Raw genomic sequence first — 18,805 nt, forward strand, 5'->3', positions numbered from 1 at the left:
TTGTAAGAAATGAATTGAGTTTTGAAGATTTTACAGGTAAGTGAATAGCGTCCCAACTGATATTTTATTAAAATCTCTTTTATTCAAATATTACATTTTTATGCAAATTATTTTTATGACAACAATGTGATTATGAGATATTTTACTGATTAAATTACTTTATTTTGTGAAATTATTTTACCAGAAGTGATCATTTTAGTTAATCAATAAATACAAGTTTGAATTCTAATTGTGAAATTTTATTTTAAAAATTATTGAATTACTACGGAAAAATGATTTATGCGAGTTCGACATTGAAAAGGAAAATTTGATTGAATAATGATCAATTTCTCATTTTTGAAATTGAATGCGAAAGGGACTTTATATAGAACACTGGTTGCTAATGGTAGTTCCGTTAGCCCTTGGCGCGCCATGATACACCTAGCTAGCAGGGTGTTTATAGGAGCTGTAAGCCCCGTGCGATGGCCAACGCATGTGGAACGGAAGGATGGTTATTCGTGAGCATCGTACTCACGTTTATTTTGTGGCTTCAAGCCGCGTTTGGTTACCATGATCCTCGTGGACTGTGTGTCCACGTTTGTTTCGTGGCTTCGGCCGCGTTTGGTTACTTACCCTCGTGAACTGAGTGTCCATGTTTGTTTTCGTGGCATAAGCTGCATTTGATTAGTTATCTTCGTGGATTGTGTATCCATGTTTGTTAATTGTTCTGATAAGTCCCTATATTTATGAATTTAATCATTTGATAATTTCATATTCTATTGGTTTTTATTTAGTAATTTATTTATAAATATTTATTTCATTTATGTGCTTTCTTGAAATCAAGTGATATTCTCATTTTCTATGATAGTTCAATGATTTGAGATTTTATTTAAAATTTATAGAACCATTTTATTATAAAGTTTATAAAATTGTTACGAACATTTTGTCTATTTAACTTACATAACTATTTCAAACTTTTCATTTTATTTATGTTCTATTATTTATTGTTGGGATGTTATTCACTGGAAAAGATATTTTGGTCTCAGATGGTATAGTTGAACTCATGACTCGAGATATCCAATAAGGAGTTTTATTGCTGAATTGAAGTAGAAGAATTATTTTAGTCAAATCCTAATTTGATGAAAAATTTGACTTTATACTTACGTTGGCGTCTGGCCTTAGGTGCTCCACATAGACTACAGGTAGGATCCTTACATTTCTTTTAAAATTGCATATCTGATTTAATATTGTAACAGTTTCTAATTACTGTATTAGTGTATTTAACGTATTCATTTCAAAGTTTCTTTGATCAAGGCTTAAGGGATACGAGTTTTATGCCCATATCCGGTGCCGGTCACACTTGATTATTAGGGCGTGACAGCTATGATGAATCGTTTTTCATTACCATCTTAAAACTTAAAAATGAAAAAATTTAATTATAAAGTATCCACTAATCAGCATAATTATTATTAGAATAATCAATGTAACAAAATAAATTTTAGTAAGAAAAATTAATTGATAAATTAATTAGGACACTATCCACTTATCTGTAGTATTCTTAAGTGTAAAATTCACTCTTTAAAGCTTCAATCCTCCCTTACTACCTCAATCGAGATTTTCTTTCTCTAAATCTCCTATTCAGTAATAGTGACCTTTATCCATGTTTAATAAACTCCCTTCCTATAACAATGCTATAGTCACCAAGTTCTTAAATCAATTTGATATATAACTAAAGTCCTTCAGTCCTTACAATACTTTATATATATATATATATATATATCCAAAGCTTTGTCAATATCATACTTGTCTTTCTAACTCACCTCAAGCACAAGTAACTAAATTTTATTTAAAGTGTATACATTATAAGCGTGCACACCCAGACTCTATTAATTTAAAAGGAAAGAAAAATACTTCTATAACTCACTTTATCAAACACCTTAATTTATAAATCATAAACAGTGCCATTTCCAAAATTCAGTTAATCACCTAATAACTACATAATCAAAATTCTTCACAAGGTTAAGTTGACTTAAATAGAGCCCATACCAAATGCTTTAACGCAAAAATTAATAAAATTCATAAATTACATGATTAGATAAATCTTTTTCAAGTAGACATTTTTGTCAAACAACTTTTATGTATTAATTATCAAACTCAAATCAAACATTTTTCTCTTTAATTCCAATTCCCAAAAATTTTACAAATTAGATATTTAAATAAACCAACTTCCCAAATTGTATAAAATAATTGTCTTCTAATGATAGTTTATTTAATCAATTAACAATATTATATATATCATACCATTATATAACATGACTCCCTCTTAGTCATTTTGTTGAACATCAATCTCTCACTAAACTTCTTCTCATTTAATTCTATTTTCCAAAAATTTTTTAATATCAATCTTTGAATGACTTTGCTTCTAAACAACTAAACCCATTTTATTGAATAGCTTAGGTGCATCCTCTAAATTAAGTCATAAAATAATAGCATAATTTATAATCACCCACCATATAACTCTCAAGACTCAATGAGTTATACACTAGTTTCATAACTCAATTTCTTTACAGCACCAAGCTCAAATTTACAAAATAATACCATTTAAGCTAGCTATGTTTCTTAAGAGATTAATGAGATTGTAGGAAATACATAACCCAACGAGCTCCTCCTAACACATTTAATCAGATACCTTATAGGCATCAGTTTTCAAATCTTAATTCTAAGCTTTTGGCTTTAAAACCCATCCCAACAATCAACAATAGAATGTTTGGATTTGTTCTATTTTAATTTTTTCTTCAATCAAATTTTCTAGCAAGAGTCGATTAAACTCAAGAAAAACTCAATCTAAACTATCCTCATATTAAATCATATCCCTTTCCAACTGAGACACACACGGTAGCAGATCAAATAGTAGGGGGAACATTTTAAAATCTCAACCACTTAAACGTGCACACTCATGAAATTGTCAAGAAGTAAGGTTCGACACTTCAAACCTGAATTAGCAATAGCAAAGAAAGGGAAGAGAAAGAAATCGACGGAAGCAGGGGAAAGAATCACGAAACCATGGCTGCATACACATCAATGCATAGATAAAGCAGGAATAAGGAGGGAGGTTCCTGCCACTCACACTCTCTGATGGCAGCACCCAGACTTGAAAAAAAAACAGTGATGTCAACAAAACGTCTACCATAGCAGTGACCATCATCGACATGGGAGGAAGAAGATGAGATTATAGCTGGTGTTGCAAGACAGCACGAGCACTATGGGCACTGGAGATGTGAAGAACGGTGGAGGAGTGTAATGGTGGTGAAGAATCAAAACGTCCATGTCGGTGAAGGGAAGGAAAGAAATGAACTGCCAATGCTCTATTTTTGCATAAGAAATATAAATTCTGAGCTAAAAAGAATAATTGTGAAAATTACAAGAAATGGCACAAGAAAAAATTACAAAAGAAGCACAAAATTTTTTCATAATTAAAAAAAAACTACACTTTTTCTCAAAAAAATTCATACCCTGGACCTTAAAAAAAATATTAAATAAGTTTCTCTAAACTATCACTCTCCACTTACTATAAAATTAATCTAAATAAAATATCTATTGTGAGAAAAATTAATTTGCATTAATTCAAAAAAATTGGGTCATTACAATAGAGAAATTCTTTTCGAACACCACATTTACCACTTCAAAACTCATTTTACAACTACTTTTGCATGATTAATACACATCACACAATTTACATGGATACCAAGTTTCAATGCATGTAATCCAATTTCACAAGTCAAAATTTTACATGATAAATACACAATTCACATCACAATTAACATATAACTACCCAAAGTAGGGTTTCTTCATTTATCTCAAACTTTGAGAGATCAAAGGTTTAAAAGTTTTTCACTAATTATTTATTTTAGAAAGGAATAAAAAATGCCTCACAAAATTTCTCCCTAATATTGTCATTCTAGAAAGTAATAAATATCTCTTGCTATTTTTTTGACTAATTATCTTATATTAGAAAAGAATTGATAACAATCTCTCACTATTTTTTCTCTAATTATTTTATTTTAGAAAGAAATAAATATTTCTCACTAATTTTCTTACTAATTATCTTATTTTAAAGAGTAATTAATAGTCTCTCATTATTTTTATTTCTAATTATTTTTAAATATTAACAGCTCAAACTAATTTTTTCAAAATTTATAGATAACTTATAATATTTTATATATTGATCATATTTTTAATATTGATTGAGTGCTTTAAATTTTTTAGGTCATTCTCTTTAATTTTTTTTAATCAACTAACATTTTTCCTTCAAAAATTTACACCACTCAATTTAATATTTCAATATTTTTGATATTTTATAATTTTGTATTAAAAACAAATGTAATGAACCTCCAAATTGATGAAGGGCGTTTTTTCCCTCATCTCTCCATCATTCTCTTGTTAATTAACTCTTTTGTGGCACATTAATAGGATTGATGATATCTTCCAAATAAGCATTTTTGTTAGAACATTGTTAATCTTGATCTATCATGTTTTTGATTTTACACCTAATACTGTAGCATACCAAGAGCATTAATTTTGTGTAATGCAATATTTTAAAACAATATCATTAGTTGACTAAAAAAATTATAAAAAATGACCTAAAAAATTAATATATTTAAAAAATATTAAAAATATGGGTAAGTTTTGACCTACACAAAAGGTATAATGATTAGGACATTGTCTTTAAAACTCATTGATTGACATATAAAAAATAACAAGCTATCTATAAATTTATGAAAAAACTAGCTTGAGCTATTAATATTAAAAAATAATTTATAAATTTTGGATGAATATTCATAAATAATAATATTCAAATTATTAAATATTAAAATATTTTATATTTTATTAATATTTATCAAATTTTGTTTTAATAAGATCTCAAGGTGTCCAACGGTCCTAAAAAAAAATTAAGGTACTCAGCACTTCTGAAAAAAGAGTTTATGGGCAAATTAACACTAAAGAACATGGTTATAATACTACCCTTCACTATGTATGTGCCTATACATATGCCACATTAATAAAAAACAAAAAAAATTAATGACTGGCTAATAGAAGGGGTTTTTTACTCCTAAAAAAATAGTTCAAGAAAAAAATTATTTCACTTATCAGCATGGTATTGAAACCCGGACCGGACCGGCCGGGTCAACCCAAAAATTGGTGACCCGATCCCTTGTCTTATCTGGGTTTACTCCTAAACCGGTGAGGGGATGAATCGGTGTAAACGGGTCAACTCGGGTTCAACCCAGTATAACCTGATGGGTTGACTGGGTTAACCGGGTTATTTTTTTTATTTTTTATTTTTCAGAGTGCTAAGTTCAGAAATAAGATAACAAAAAAAAGTGAAACTAAAGTCAAAAAATGAAAAATTAAAGGTAAAGCACGCTAAGTCCAATCCAAATTTTTAAACAGCATTTAGTTCGGCCTTTCATCTGTGTCTCTCCTCTCTCGCCCTAACCTAATCAACGTCTCTTCTCTAACTTAGTCTTTGTCTCTTTTTCAGGCTCCAGCTCTATCTCTGTCTCTTTTCCAGCTCTATTTCTATCTCTGCTATCTCCATCTCTTCTCTAGCTTAGTCTCTGATTCTCCGTCTCTTTTCCAGCTCAATCTCCATCTCTTCTCTAGACTTTTGAGATTGAAGAGTTGTAATTGTAATAATAGATATTTAAAGTATTGAATTTTATTACTGTTAGACTTTTGAGTGGTTGGATTTGGTTGAATGTTTTTATAATTAATGTCTTTTTATTTAAATTGTATTATTTAAATCATGACCGGTTTGCCACCGGTTTAACCCCCGATTCAACCCTAATTGAACCACTAACCTGTGACCCAGTGTCATGACCGGTTCAATGACCGGTCCGATTTTACGTACCTTGCTTATCAGTACAAAATATCTAGTGGTTTTAAAAAAGTTCAAAGATAAAAATACATCTTAAGCCCAAAATATTAATGATTAACATTGAACCAATAAGTCTCTTTAATAATATTATGTATATATATATATATATATATATATTTATAAAGGGAAAATGAAAATAAAATCCCTTTGAATTGTATAAATAACAATTTGATCTCTTGAGATGCCGTAATTTTATTAAAGTCTTTAAAAAATTTTCAATCATTAATGAATTTATATGAATGATCAAATTACCCTTGTAGTAATATCAGAAATTTGATATACAAAGTTATAATTTGTTGTTGGATTGTTATAAATATAAGAAGGATATTTGTGATTATTTAAACAAAACTTGTGATCATTACTTGTTATTTTCAACACTTGTAGTAATATTAGGAATTTGATATGCAAAATTGTAATTTGCTATTGTATTATTACAAATATAAAAATAAAAGTTGTAATTATTTAAATAAAATTTGTGATCATTTTATTTTTAATAAGAGCAATTTAGCCATTTATATAAATTTATTAATGATAAAAAAGTTTTTAAAGACTACAATAAAATTATGGCGTTTCAAAGGACGAAATTATCATTTATATAATGTAAAGAGATTTTATTATCATTTTTTCTTATATAAATTTAGTTTCCAAACATTTTCATGATTGTTGTTAGTTTACCAAACATACACTTAATTAAGAATGTATAGAAATATTTTAAAAAAAATAAAATAAAAATTGTATTTAAAAAAATGTAATAGATACATTTTTCATTTTTTTTCATAAAAAATATTTTTAACCTACTGAACATTGCATAAGGTGATCCATCTTCTTTGTACTTTTGTGTCTTCCGTAATTGGAGTTCGTGCACAAGTTAATAAAGAAAAAATTGAGAGCGTGGACCTTTAATTTGTAGCAGATAGCTGAAAGTAGACTACGTGCACATCTATAGGATATGAGAGTTGCGTCAATCTGCTGTGACTGATAAATTAGAAAACTCAGCTAAACCTAAAACTAATCCCTAGGTCACTTCCAGTGGATTAGATAATAGCGGAAAGGAAAGAATTAAGCAGCATCTGAATACAAACCATTACTTCCTTAATATTTATTATTATTATTTTAATTTGACAATTGTTATATAGTAATACGAATAGGAGAAAATAATCATTTTTGAATCCTTCATTAACTTCTCACTAGAACATTATTTTCATCAATATCTTTTGACTCGATTGGTTTGGTCTACTATAATTAGTATATCACTATGTGCAGAAATATAATTGTGTAGAGGTAGCATTCCCTTTCAATTTCTTCAATATTTAGTATCTTTGTTTGTTATCCATGTCACAAACTTTAAAATACTATTTAAAAGGAAGAATACATTCTAAAAAACCAGCTTATTGAAAACAAAAAGAGCCTCTTAAATCTATAAAGGATTAATTAATATTCTATATCTTAAATAGCACCTTAAATTCTAAATTTTTAAAATGTGTAAAAACTCTCTTCAACTTTTGAATTCCAAACACCTGGAGCCCATATTTTTAAGCATTCTAGATCCTAAACTCTCATCAACTTCTAAATTCCAAGCATCCTGGATGATTATTTTTAAGGGTTAAGATGAGTGCCACATCAACGTACAATTAGGGCCGACAATTATAAAAGTAATGGTCATTTTCTTCAATTTAATGGTGGAATTTTAGATATTTAGAATTTAAAAGTTAAGAAGAATTTCTGCACATTTCAAGAGTTCAGGGTTCAAGATGTTGTTCATGCAAAAATTTAGAATTTAGGACACTTATTAACTTATTTATAAATCTTGCTTCACTTGTGAGGTTCACAAGGCCCTCTTAAAAACGGTGAACTTTTAATACCAAAAACAAGCAGAACAGAAAATTCAAATGAAAAATATGATGGTTATTTGAAGTACATGTCACTGAAGTCAGTAAAAGACACTCCACTCAAACCAAATTACAATTATTGGAAACAAAGTGATAGATCAGATGACAGAAAGGTGAAGAAACCAACAGGAGAGGCTACAGAATACAGAGGAAGGCCTCTGCATTATTGAATCACGCTAAAAGAAAACTGGAAATTTGTGATGGAAACTTTTGACGAAATGTGAGGTATTCATAATGGTCAAATGGTTTATATCGCATTGGATGGTCTTCATCAACTAGCTCTTCTTGTGTCTCAACCATCTTACCATTGAATGAAAACAACCCCATGGAACACCTTTTCTTCTGTTCCTTTATGATGATTCGGTGTTCACATGACTCTATTCTGTCATTACTCCATATCTAAAACATACACATAAAGATTTCATTTGTCTATGAAACATTGAAAAAGAAACAGTTTTTTGACATTTCAAATATGATACTAAATAACCCACCTTTAATGCATCACCTGCTAGGAACAGAAACAAGCAAGGTGAGGGATTAAGATCAATCCAATCACCACTTTTCAGTTTAACTTGCAAACCTGTCACATTATTTTGATGTAGTATGGTGAAGTATGATACATCTGTGTGAGCATACAATCCTAAATTATTCTCATGATTCTCAGGTACTAGGTATTTAAAGCTTCGAAGCATGTAATTGGTTGATTCAAGCAGGGAATCACAGCCTCTGTTGTCCAAACCATAAGCATCAAACAGTAATCTTTTAGCAGTTTTGTCCGTTTCTACTAGCAACTTTGCATACTGATTGATCGTCTCACTACTCAAACAACGAAAGAAACTATTAATGACTGCAAAAAGTTCAAGTAAAGAAGGAAACAACATAAACAGGTTTTAAGCAGTACCAGAAATGATCATATCCTGTTGGCCACATGATGTTGGCATACTTTTGAATTGCTTCTTTATTGAAGGGGCCGTCAAAGTCGATACCAACAGATTCATATAAAGGAGCCTGAGGAGTTCGCTCGTAGTAACCATGGTAAGGCTTGTCACTGGTTTTTTTCATTTTTGTTTCCAGTGGAAGATCAAATAATTCTTCCATTAGAGCAAGTACTGAGTTGTGAAGCTCCATAGAAACCTTCTCATTCACTGCGTAGAAACAACTATTACTCTCCAGTGCACTACGCACCAATTGGCTAGCTGAAAACCATGTGTCTGTACCAGGCTTCAAGTTTTGTTCTGTAAGGTCTATAACAGGAATCTGAGAAACTGTTTGGGAACTCATTGGAGAAATTAAGAGTTGGGGAAAAGATATCTCCTAACGTTGTGAATGTCTTGAGCTTTCAGCTAATGAAATTTATGCAGGTAAGTCAAAAAATAAAAGATTACTGCCTTCCACGAACATGAGATATCAGAGTTGCATCAATATGTGTAGCTAAATTACAAAGAAATAACCAAACACAACCAAAAAGAGAGGGAGGCAACTGTGTCTTGTCGGCGAAGATTGTGCTCAGTTTCAATTTTTTATTTTAGTTTTGGAGACAGATGTCATTTGCCAGTTGCCAATAGAGAATTGGACGAGTTTGGAACTCACACGCATTACGGCACTCTACTTTTTTAATTTTTTATTTTTATTCTTATCTATAAGGCCGGGTCGGTTCAACGATAGGTAAGCAATATAATAATGTTTATTTTGATATCAATATGTAATGAATGGACTGGTTTCTATTTTAATATTTGTCCACTGGGAATGCGCCAAATGCATCATTTAATGGGCTTGCGACAAGTAATTAGGCGTAAAGTATTGGTGGGAGATGGGTGACATTTAATATTTGATTATGCATCGAGCAATTATTTTCAATTGGCAAAGGCTCGTACATAGTTAAAAAAAAAAAAAAATTGAACACTAAGGTCTAGGTAGGTGTGTTGATGATTTTGGTGCCAGTTTTTATTACAAGACACATTTTAACTCATTAAAACTAAAAAATGTGGTTAAGTTATTATCTTTGTCCAAAAATAAAATATATTTTTAATTTTATTTCAATTTAAATAAAAAATTTTTAAATTATTTGCATTATATATTCTTTCTCATAGTTAATAAATTTAAATAGAGATAATATTTAAAAAATATAATTCATACCCTATTAAATGCTCTATATTAAGAACTAATAATATCTTCTAAAACGTGTCTGGTAACAAGAAAGAAATCGAGTATTTCTTCTCCTTTCTCATTGATTATACAATTTTCCTCTTCATCATCCTGTATTTCTTTCTCCTCTCAAATCTGAGAACGATCATGACACAATACTATGAAAATAAAAAATAATTTTAATTTTAGACATAATAAAACAAGGATACCGATTGATCATCAAAAAGCAACAACAGACAAGTGCAATGGCAAACACAAGTAGGCAAACGACAACGCAACGAAGACAAAACGCATGACATTAGAATATGCTTGACACTTATTGCCTATTGGGAATGGGCCAAATGTATCATTAAATGGGCTTACGACTAATAATTAAGTATAGAGACTTCTTGCATAGTAAACTCATATTTCATATTCTATTCAATAAAATTATATTAATTCAATCAACTAAAATTTTATATGTTATTATTTTTAATGATTTTATTTTTTTAAACATAAGTACCTCCTTCATTTCTTGTATCTTCTCTCTTTATCATCATCACCAATGAAATAATCAAATTATATTTATGCTACTTGACATGTCATTTTTTTTTAGATAGACAATATATGATATCATGCATGGAGTCCATTCAAGAATTTCTTTTAGGTATAAAAGATTTACCAAGCCCCACAACCCAACTCAACCAAACTTTCTTCTATAAAAAATGAATTAATGGTGCAATTTAGGACATTAAATGCTCATAAAGAAATCGTTCAAAAATAAAAATATATCTTAAATTAGAAAAAAGATAAACAAGAAATGTGCTTATATTTAGTGCATGATGTTACTTCGAATAAGATTATTTTTACTACGAGAAGTCTTTACGCAATTAATGAACACGGGCCTAGGTAAAAAATTACTTACTTTAAAGGAAAATGGTCCAATTTTGCTGAGTACAATGTTTGCTTTCAACAATTGAAAACATTGAAAATTTGCTCTTGTAACTAAGAAACGTTAACTTTTTCGATTAATGGGCTAAAAAATAACATAAAAGACAACCAAAAAATTGAAAAAAATTAAAATAACAGACAAGTATAAACAACTGACAAACTAATGAAACACAAATCCCGTAGCGGCAATAGTGTAATGACCATAAATTTAAAAAAAAAACTAATTTAAAAGAAATTAAATTAATTAATAAATATTTTTTAATTAATATTTTATTTAAATTAATTTTATAGTAAGTGAAGAGAGATAGTTTAATAAAATTTATATTAATAACATTTTTAAAAATTTAAAGTTCGAAGTTTATTGAACAAAAGTTTAATTTTTATTTTGTTTTAAAATTTCTATTAAAAAAATTATGTCTTTTATTATAATTTTTATTGTCCCTTTTCTTATAATTTTATCCATTATTCATGAATATCAGATTTTTCCCTTACACCGCCATTCGAACACCTGGAAGAGTGTGGAATTACATATGCACCCTCATTCCTGTTGTGACTCAACAAAAATATCTGAGAGATTTTATTGTAATTTTACTAATAGTTTCATTGCTCAAATTCTCTTTTCCTCTTTTCGGTCAGCATCGCAGAACAGAGTGGAGGGAGTTCGTGTCTGATTTTCTCTACTCTTCTCCTCTTCCTGTCGCCCTTCCCTCAACCTTTCACCGTGGTGTTATCATCTACCCATCGCCGGCGGTTCTTCCTCGCTCTTTCCCTCTCTTGTTCGTCGGCCTCTATGGAGCTGAGTAGTTAAAACTTCTCCTCTGTTTCTCACGTCATTGGACCCCTTGTTTCTTCTCCTCCATTCTGTTCGATCGAGGTAGCGAGCATGCAAGGAGTTGAGCTACTGTTGGAAGTCCGATTGTGTTACTTCCATACTTGTTCACGGTATTAGCTGGTTCTTCCTTCCCTTGTATCTAGCTGCAAAATTTTCTGCTCTTCTCTCGTTCATATAGTTGCAGATTTAGGCGTTGAGTTTTTTTTCTCCATATTTGAATGCCCAGAATTTTTCCTTCCAGCTTCCGCCATTATTCATCTAAGGTGAGGCAGTTTCATTTCTCTTCTTGCGTGGAAATTCTGTGTTGTGTATGGATGACCAAAACTTTTGATTGTCTTCCCTTGTTTAATTGTTGGTTCTGCTGATAAAAAAAATTATTGGTTTTTTTGAATTGAATTGATTACAATAGTGACATTGTGAAATTTTTGGGAAATGTAATTAAAGAGGAAATAAATTAATTTTAATCAAAAATTAATGCTCAGGAGGTGTTTGACAAAATATTTGGAAGGTAAAATTTTGATGAATAGTAAGAAACAAATGTAATAATTGTATTATTAATTCCTAGTATATTTATAAAATGTCATGACAATGTTAGAAGAAAGTTTGTTGGATTTGAAGGGAATCTAACAAGATCCTCTTATATCTTAAAAGGAGATTGGAAGGGGAGCTTTGTATTAAAATTGACCTTAATGCCTATTCAACGTTTGATAAAACGTGTTAGGAGAAGTTTTGTTTTATGTATTTTATGAAATTACGATCACTCTTATAAAGCGTATTTGATTTGGATATTAATTAATTGTGAGTTTAATATGAGTATTGTGAGAGATTTGTTGAATATGAAGTAAGTGTGTCATTAGAGGAATTCCTAAAAGTTATATGGTTGTTTAGGAAAGTGAGTATGTAAAAGTATTGAAAGGATTGAAGAAACTGAGAATTGGTTAACTAAATTATAATGATTTGGAATCTGATTGATTATAGTGTTGCCAATATTGAAAGATAGTTATTTGATTAGAGTAAGATCATTAAATTGTTCATGATCTTGAATAGGGTGCTTAGAGGAAGGGAGAATTAAATGAAATCTTAAGAAATGAATTCTAGTATTTGGGCACATAACAGGTAAGTAGATAACATTCCAATCAATTTATATATTTTAAAATTTTCTTTTATCAACTATTATTTTTAATAATTTACAGTCATTAATATATGCCACTCTAGTATTGATTAATATTGTTGATTAAATTTCTTTAGCTTTGAAAGTTATCATGATTTATGTTTATAAGATTGGCAGAAATGCTTTTATAAATTCTAGTATTCTTTTATTCAATAAAGACAATCATGGAAATGGGTGAAGAAGTTTATGGAATGTTAGTTGTGAATTTTTATATTTTAAAGGATTGATATTTTAAACAGTTCATGCGAGTTTGATATTGAGAAGAGAAAAGTTTATTTTGAAATTGATGATTTTCTTGCATGTTTGAAAATAAATTTCAAGAGAACTTTATACAGAATACTGTTGCTAACGGCAGTTCCGTTAGCCCTTGGCGCGCCATGGTACACCTAGCTAACAAGGTGTGTATAGGAGGTGCTAGCTACGTGCGATGGTCAATGCACGTGGAACAGAGGGATGGTTATTCATGAGCATCGTACTCACGTTTGTTTCATGACTTCAGCTGCATTTGGTTACATACTCTTGTGAACTGTGTGTTTACGTTTGTTTTGTGACTTTGGCTGCGTTTGGTTATTTACTCTCATGGACTGTGTGTCCATGTTTGTCTTCGTGGCGAGAGTTGCGTTTGGCTATTTACCCTCATGAATTGTGTGTCCACATTTGTTAATTGTTTTGATAAGTTTCTATTATTTGAATGTGATTATTTGATAATCTAACATCCCATTGGTTTTAAATAGTAAATTATTTATAATTATTGATTTTATTTATTTACTTCCTTGCAATCAAGTGATGATATTATTTAATATAAGATTTTAATGGTTTAAAATTTTATTTAAAATTTTATAGAATCATTTTAATTTGAAGTTTATTAAATTTTTATAGAGATCGTTGCCCCTTTAAGTTACATAATTCTTTAAATTTTTTTATGTTCAATTATTTATTGTTAGGACGTTATTCATTGAAAAATTATTATTGGTCTCAGATACCTTAGTTGACGCTGATTTTCCTGCCAAACCCTAAGGACTTTTAGACGTGCTGGGTAGAGAATTGATTGAAATTTTTTTCTTTGATGTAATTATAAATGCCTATGTACTTATTTTTGAAAAGTATACTTAGATGCTCCATATAGATTATAGGTAAGGTTTTATTTTGGTGTGTGTGTGTGTATATATATATATATGCTATCTGCTGATTGGAAGGAGCCAAACTCTTGATTGATATGATATTTTGTGAACATCTTTGTACTGTTAAATTTTTGGAAGATTCTATTTATAGGGAAGGTTTTATCAAAAATTTCTATAAAAATGCTAAAGTTTTTATATTAATGATTAATAATAAGATTGTTAAAATTTCAATATAAGTCTAATTACATTTTAAAAATAGATTGAATGTTCAAATTAAGACTTATCGAAATATATGATGTAGTTTACACCTGTGTCGAGCACTCTGGATTTTTGGAGCGACAAATAGGATAAAGATGTAAACAACAGATCGACCCGCAACAAAGATAAAGCAAATTACATTAGCTCTGAGTAGCATAACAAGCCTCACAAAAGAGATTCCGAAAAACAATACAACCCTCTCTTTCTTCTTGTCATTCATGCAAAATCTCTCTCTCTCTCTCTCTCTAGATATATATATATATATATATATATATAAGTGCGCTTGCGCCGCCATGTATATATATGGGGAACGTACTTTATTATTTAACTTCTTTTCTCCAACACACACACAGATATACTCTAATGATAGTCACCAATCACGCTTGAAATGGCATGTTTGGTTGGGAGGTGTAAAATGCTCACACTTAGAGAAGCTTCAGCTTCTGCAACAAATGGTAGACTTGATTTAACTTTCAACTTATATAACATCAGATCGGAAAACCGCATCATACAAGGTAACTTAAAGTCCAAAAATCAGCTTTCTTTTACATATGGCAAATAGAAGCTCGACACAGAAGATGCGTTTATTATTATACTAGCATCCAGAACTATAATAAGCACTCACAGTAGAATAAAATTTGAAATTTCCTCCTGCGGGGGAAACTTGCTGCGCAAATTTATATATTCATAATGGTTAAATTCTTTATATCGTGATGGATGTTTTTCATCAATCATCTCTTCATGTGTCTGAACCTTCTTGCGATTGTACGAAAGTAATCCCATGGAGTACCTCTCCTTCTCTTCCCACATAATGACTCGGTGTTCACAAGATTGTATTCTATCATTACTCCAAACCTGAAATATTGAAAACGGCATTCATTTCTTCACGAAATTTTCAAAAACAGTTTCTAGGATGCAAATATGAAAATAACCCACCTTTAATGCATCGCCTGCTAGGAACACAAACATACAGTGTGAGGGATCAGTATCGACCCATTCACCAGTTTTTAGCTTAACTTGCAAACCTGCCACGTTATTCTGATGTATTATGGTGAAATATGAACTGTCTGTGTGAGCATACAATCCTAAGGTATTCTGTGTCTTATGGGGTACGAGGTATTTGAAGCTCCGAAACATGTAGTTGGTTGATTCAAGCAAGGAATCACAGTCTCTTTTGTCCAAACCATAAGCATCAAACAATAATCTTTTAGCAGTTCGGTCCATTTCTACGAGCAGCTTTGCATAGAGATTGATTGCCTCACTATTCAAACAATGAAATAAATTATCAATGGCATTAGTTGCAAAGTGATAACAATCAGGAAAACAACGTAAATGACTTTTAAGCAGTACCAGAAATGATCATATCCTTTCGGCCACATCTTGTTGGCAAACATTTGAATTGCTTCCTCGTTGGTGGAGCCATCCAAGTCGATTCCAACAGATTCATATAATGGTGCTTTTGGAATTCGTGGATAGTAACCATGGTTAGGCTTTTCACTGGTCTTTTGATTTTTGGTTTCTAGTGGAAGATCAAACAGTTCTTTCATTAGAGCAAACACTGAGTTGAAAAGCTCCATAGAAATCTCATTAGTCATTGCATAAAAACAACCATGACTCTCTACAGCACTTCGCAACACTTGGCTAGCTGAAAACCAGGTGTCTGTACCAGGCTTCATGTTTTCATCACTGAAGTCAATAATAGGAATCTGGGAAACTGTTAAAGAACCCATCTTCTCAATATTTCTCCAATCTCCGACAAAGTGTTCGAGGATGTTACTATTAGAGAAAGAAGTCCCATGTCGAGTCATCAGAAAGTTGAATAAAAATATGTAAATCTTCAGATATTTCTAACCAAGAGATTTAAGTTATTTTGGTGAAATAAGTCATCCTTAAACATATTTAATATAAACCTTGACATGGTAACAAAAGCTATTCGATCTAGAACCAAAAAATCTGAGAAAAGCAATTAAAAAAAAAGAAGAATGAAAGACGAAGAAGGAAAAAAACAAAAATTAAAAAGAAAAGGGCAGAGAGAGATGTAAAGAGTAAGAAATTTCACATCTAGTAATTAGAAAGTTATTGAGAATGTATAAAACTTAAAATATGTCTAATAAAATGGTTTAAGTTATTTTTTGATAAAATAGATAATACTTAAACATACTTGATATAAAGATAACAACTCTTCAGAGTTACCTTAATGGAAGGTGAAGTTAATAAAGAAAAGACTAAGAATTTGGACCTTTGTTATGACTGAAAACATATTAGTTGCACAGATATGGAACATCGGCGTTGGTTCAATATGTGGCTATTAAACATGGAAGTTTGGAAAAACACACGTACACGGATATGTGAGGATCGAAGTGGAGCAAGTACAGGGCATGTAACTGATTGAAGTCAAAGCAAGTATAGAGATCGTTGTTCAGAAAAATTAAACAGCAGAAAACAGAGAGCACCTGAGTCTTGAGATCGTGGGCGGGGCGAAACCGAAGGGGCGCTGAGGCTCAAGCTTGAAAATCAGAATCAAAGGCTTGTTGGTATTTAAGCTTGAGAGATGGAAATGGTTGGTTGGATGAAATTAATGAATCTTAATCACAAGAGAGGAAAAGGAACTTACGTGGCTCAATGCATGAACTGATGAGGATGTGCATGTAGTGCAAGTGTATTGAGATGCAAAATGTGCGGGGGTTGGTTTTGTTTCTTTTCGTGTGGTCTAAAAAAACAGAGAAAGAAAAGAGTTTGAAATAAATGAAAATATTCATTAATTATTTAGAGAGGTATTTTAACATCCTGGGATTTTGACTTGCTTAGCTTATAGGGGCAAGTAAGAAGCAGAGATTTATGGGCTAATTTAACTTGATCAGACATAAGAATGCTTTAGAAAAAACTGAGGTCTGAGGGCATAAAGCAAGGGCGAAAGCAGCTTTATAATTAGGGGGCTTACTTTTTTAAAACAAATATATGTTATTAAATAAATTATCAATTATGAATAATTACGCATACTTTTTAAAATATATTTAAAAAAAATGAAAAGTAAAATCATATATCTTATACAGTAATTTTGAAAAAGAAAATTACTCCCTTTTCCTAAATTATAAACATTTTTGGGGGAGATTTACAGTCCCAAAATATATATAAGATATTTTAAAAAATTAAAATTGTATTAAATATATTTATTTTAATATTATTATTTCTCTCTCTATTTAATACTAATTAAATATAAATTTAAGGTTATTAAATAAAGAATATTTTTAAAGTTTTTTATTTTTGTTTTGAAAAAATATAGTTATTAACTGTATTTAATAAAGTTTATTGATATATAAAATTTTATCTAAAAGTATCTTATAATTTGAAACGAAGGAAGTATAAAGAATATATATATATATATATAAGGCATCTATATTTTTATATTTTTTATTATATATTGAGTATTTGGATAAAAATTTAGGTTAGAGATATCAAATTTTATTATATATATGCTTTTTTTAAAAAAATATATGTTTGACATAGTTAAAGTACTCTTAATTAATAACACATGCAAATCAAATAATAAAAAATAAATTTATATTCAAAAAAATTCCAATTTTATAAAAATTCATTCTAAATAATTTTTAATTAAAAAAGACCACCATTTGTATAATGCAAATATTAAATATCATTTTTTATTAATGAAATGTATCATGAAAGACAGACGCATATATATGTATATTTTATTAGGGAATCAGTTTGACTAATTGACTACCTGGGTTGGAGAGCCAAATTGATGAATTACGTGGGGATAGTGTCAGGGTGCCGAATACGTGGTCCCGCCACTGGTATCAAGTGATTCGATGCAGTAAGATTTTCACTCCAGTCTAAAATATAAATAATTTTTTAAAAAAATTCATATACTAATAAAGTTATTATTTTCATAAAAATATATTTTTTATTCTTAATTTCAATTATCTTTTTTTGGTCAAATCTTAATTTCAATTATCAATGTCCGTGCTTTATGATAAGTGAGAGATAACTCTATACAAGAATTTAGATTAATAAATATAAGAGATAAAATAAAAAAAAAAATTTTACATGTGCTAGGTTGTTCATATTTTAAATTAAAATTAGCTGAGAGAAAATACTTTTATTTTGAACTAATAGAGTAGTTATCAATTTTCTTTACTACTTCCTCCATTTAAAAAAGTAAAGTATTTTTAATCGAATCTCACCCTCCAATAAATTAGTTAATTATTTTTAAATTAACATTATTTTTTTATATTTACTTTTATTTAATAGGATATTTTATTTAAAAATAAATATAAAATAATTTATTTATTAAGCATATTTTTGAAAAAATATATTAATTATATTTTAAAATATTAAAAATATCTTATATTTTTTAATAGGTTAAGGTGTATTTTTATTCTTGAACTTTTTTTTAAGGAACAATGTTATCTCGTACTCATTATAGGGTAATTTTAATCTTGAACTATTTTTTTTGAAAATCACTAGGCACTTTATAAAAGGATTTTTTTGCTCATTAAAAAAATAATTTAAAATTAAATTACC

The 18,805-nt window shown here is 29.6% G+C and overlaps 2 protein-coding genes and 1 long non-coding RNA gene across 6 annotated transcripts; 1 reads left to right on the plus strand and 2 right to left on the minus strand.

The window, feature by feature from the left end:
• Positions 1-7,801: 7,801 nt before the first annotated feature.
• LOC129288965 (probable 2-oxoglutarate-dependent dioxygenase AOP1) lies at positions 7,802-9,294 on the minus strand. The gene is made up of 3 exons (XM_054925790.1): positions 8,708-9,294; positions 8,298-8,622; positions 7,802-8,205 (listed from the first exon to the last, which is right to left on the minus strand). Exons 1-3 carry the CDS (start codon positions 9,085-9,087, stop codon positions 7,978-7,980), a joined length of 933 nt encoding a protein of 310 aa, XP_054781765.1. The 5' UTR covers positions 9,088-9,294; the 3' UTR covers positions 7,802-7,977.
• Positions 9,295-11,502: 2,208 nt separating this feature from the next.
• Positions 11,503-13,570, plus strand: LOC129288772 (uncharacterized). Its single transcript, XR_008588065.1, has 2 exons — positions 11,503-11,976; positions 13,220-13,570. It is a non-coding gene; the product is annotated as an uncharacterized LOC129288772 (long non-coding RNA).
• A 1,128-nt stretch (positions 13,571-14,698) lies between these two features.
• On the minus strand, positions 14,699-18,264 carry LOC129287422 (probable 2-oxoglutarate-dependent dioxygenase AOP1). Of its 4 annotated transcripts, XM_054923570.1 has the most exons (6): positions 18,003-18,264; positions 16,878-16,973; positions 16,717-16,769; positions 15,614-16,039; positions 15,200-15,524; positions 14,699-15,118 (listed from the first exon to the last, which is right to left on the minus strand). In XM_054923570.1, the coding sequence occupies exons 4-6, from the start codon at positions 15,991-15,993 to the stop codon at positions 14,885-14,887; spliced, it is 939 nt and encodes a 312-aa protein (XP_054779545.1). In that variant the 5' UTR covers positions 15,994-16,039; positions 16,717-16,769; positions 16,878-16,973; positions 18,003-18,264; the 3' UTR covers positions 14,699-14,884. The 4 variants fall into 4 exon arrangements, with proteins under 4 accessions (XP_054779545.1, XP_054779544.1, XP_054779546.1 ...); XM_054923569.1 differs by lacking the exon at positions 18,003-18,264 and having other exon boundaries at positions 16,878-17,318; XM_054923571.1 differs by lacking the exons at positions 16,717-16,769; positions 16,878-16,973.
• Between the last annotated feature and the right edge of the window lie 541 nt (positions 18,265-18,805).

The sequence above is a fragment of the Prosopis cineraria genome, unplaced genomic scaffold (assembly GCF_029017545.1).
Source record: "Prosopis cineraria cultivar Desert tree isolate PC_DT_omini unplaced genomic scaffold, ASM2901754v1 PC12, whole genome shotgun sequence".
Lineage (NCBI taxonomy): Eukaryota > Viridiplantae > Streptophyta > Magnoliopsida > Fabales > Fabaceae > Prosopis > Prosopis cineraria.

What these genes read in the sequence shown, in the direction of transcription:
- LOC129287422 (XM_054923568.1), bottom strand. Translation starts at nt 16,071, where the DNA reads ATGACTCGACATGGGACTTCTTTCTCTAATAGTAACATCCTCGAACAC. An exon ending in AAAGGATATGATCATTTCTG is followed by an intron (nt 15,525 to 15,613) that starts GTACTGCTTAAA and finishes TTGTTTGAATAG; the next exon opens with TGAGGCAATCAATCTCTATG. An exon ending in TAGCAGGCGATGCATTAAAG is followed by an intron (nt 15,119 to 15,199) that starts GTGGGTTATTTT and finishes TCAATATTTCAG; the next exon opens with GTTTGGAGTAATGATAGAAT.
- LOC129288965 (XM_054925790.1), bottom strand. Translation starts at nt 9,087, where the DNA reads ATGAGTTCCCAAACAGTTTCTCAGATTCCTGTTATAGACCTTACAGAA. An exon ending in ACAGGATATGATCATTTCTG is followed by an intron (nt 8,623 to 8,707) that starts GTACTGCTTAAA and finishes TTGTTTGAGTAG; the next exon opens with TGAGACGATCAATCAGTATG. An exon ending in TAGCAGGTGATGCATTAAAG is followed by an intron (nt 8,206 to 8,297) that starts GTGGGTTATTTA and finishes TGTATGTTTTAG; the next exon opens with ATATGGAGTAATGACAGAAT.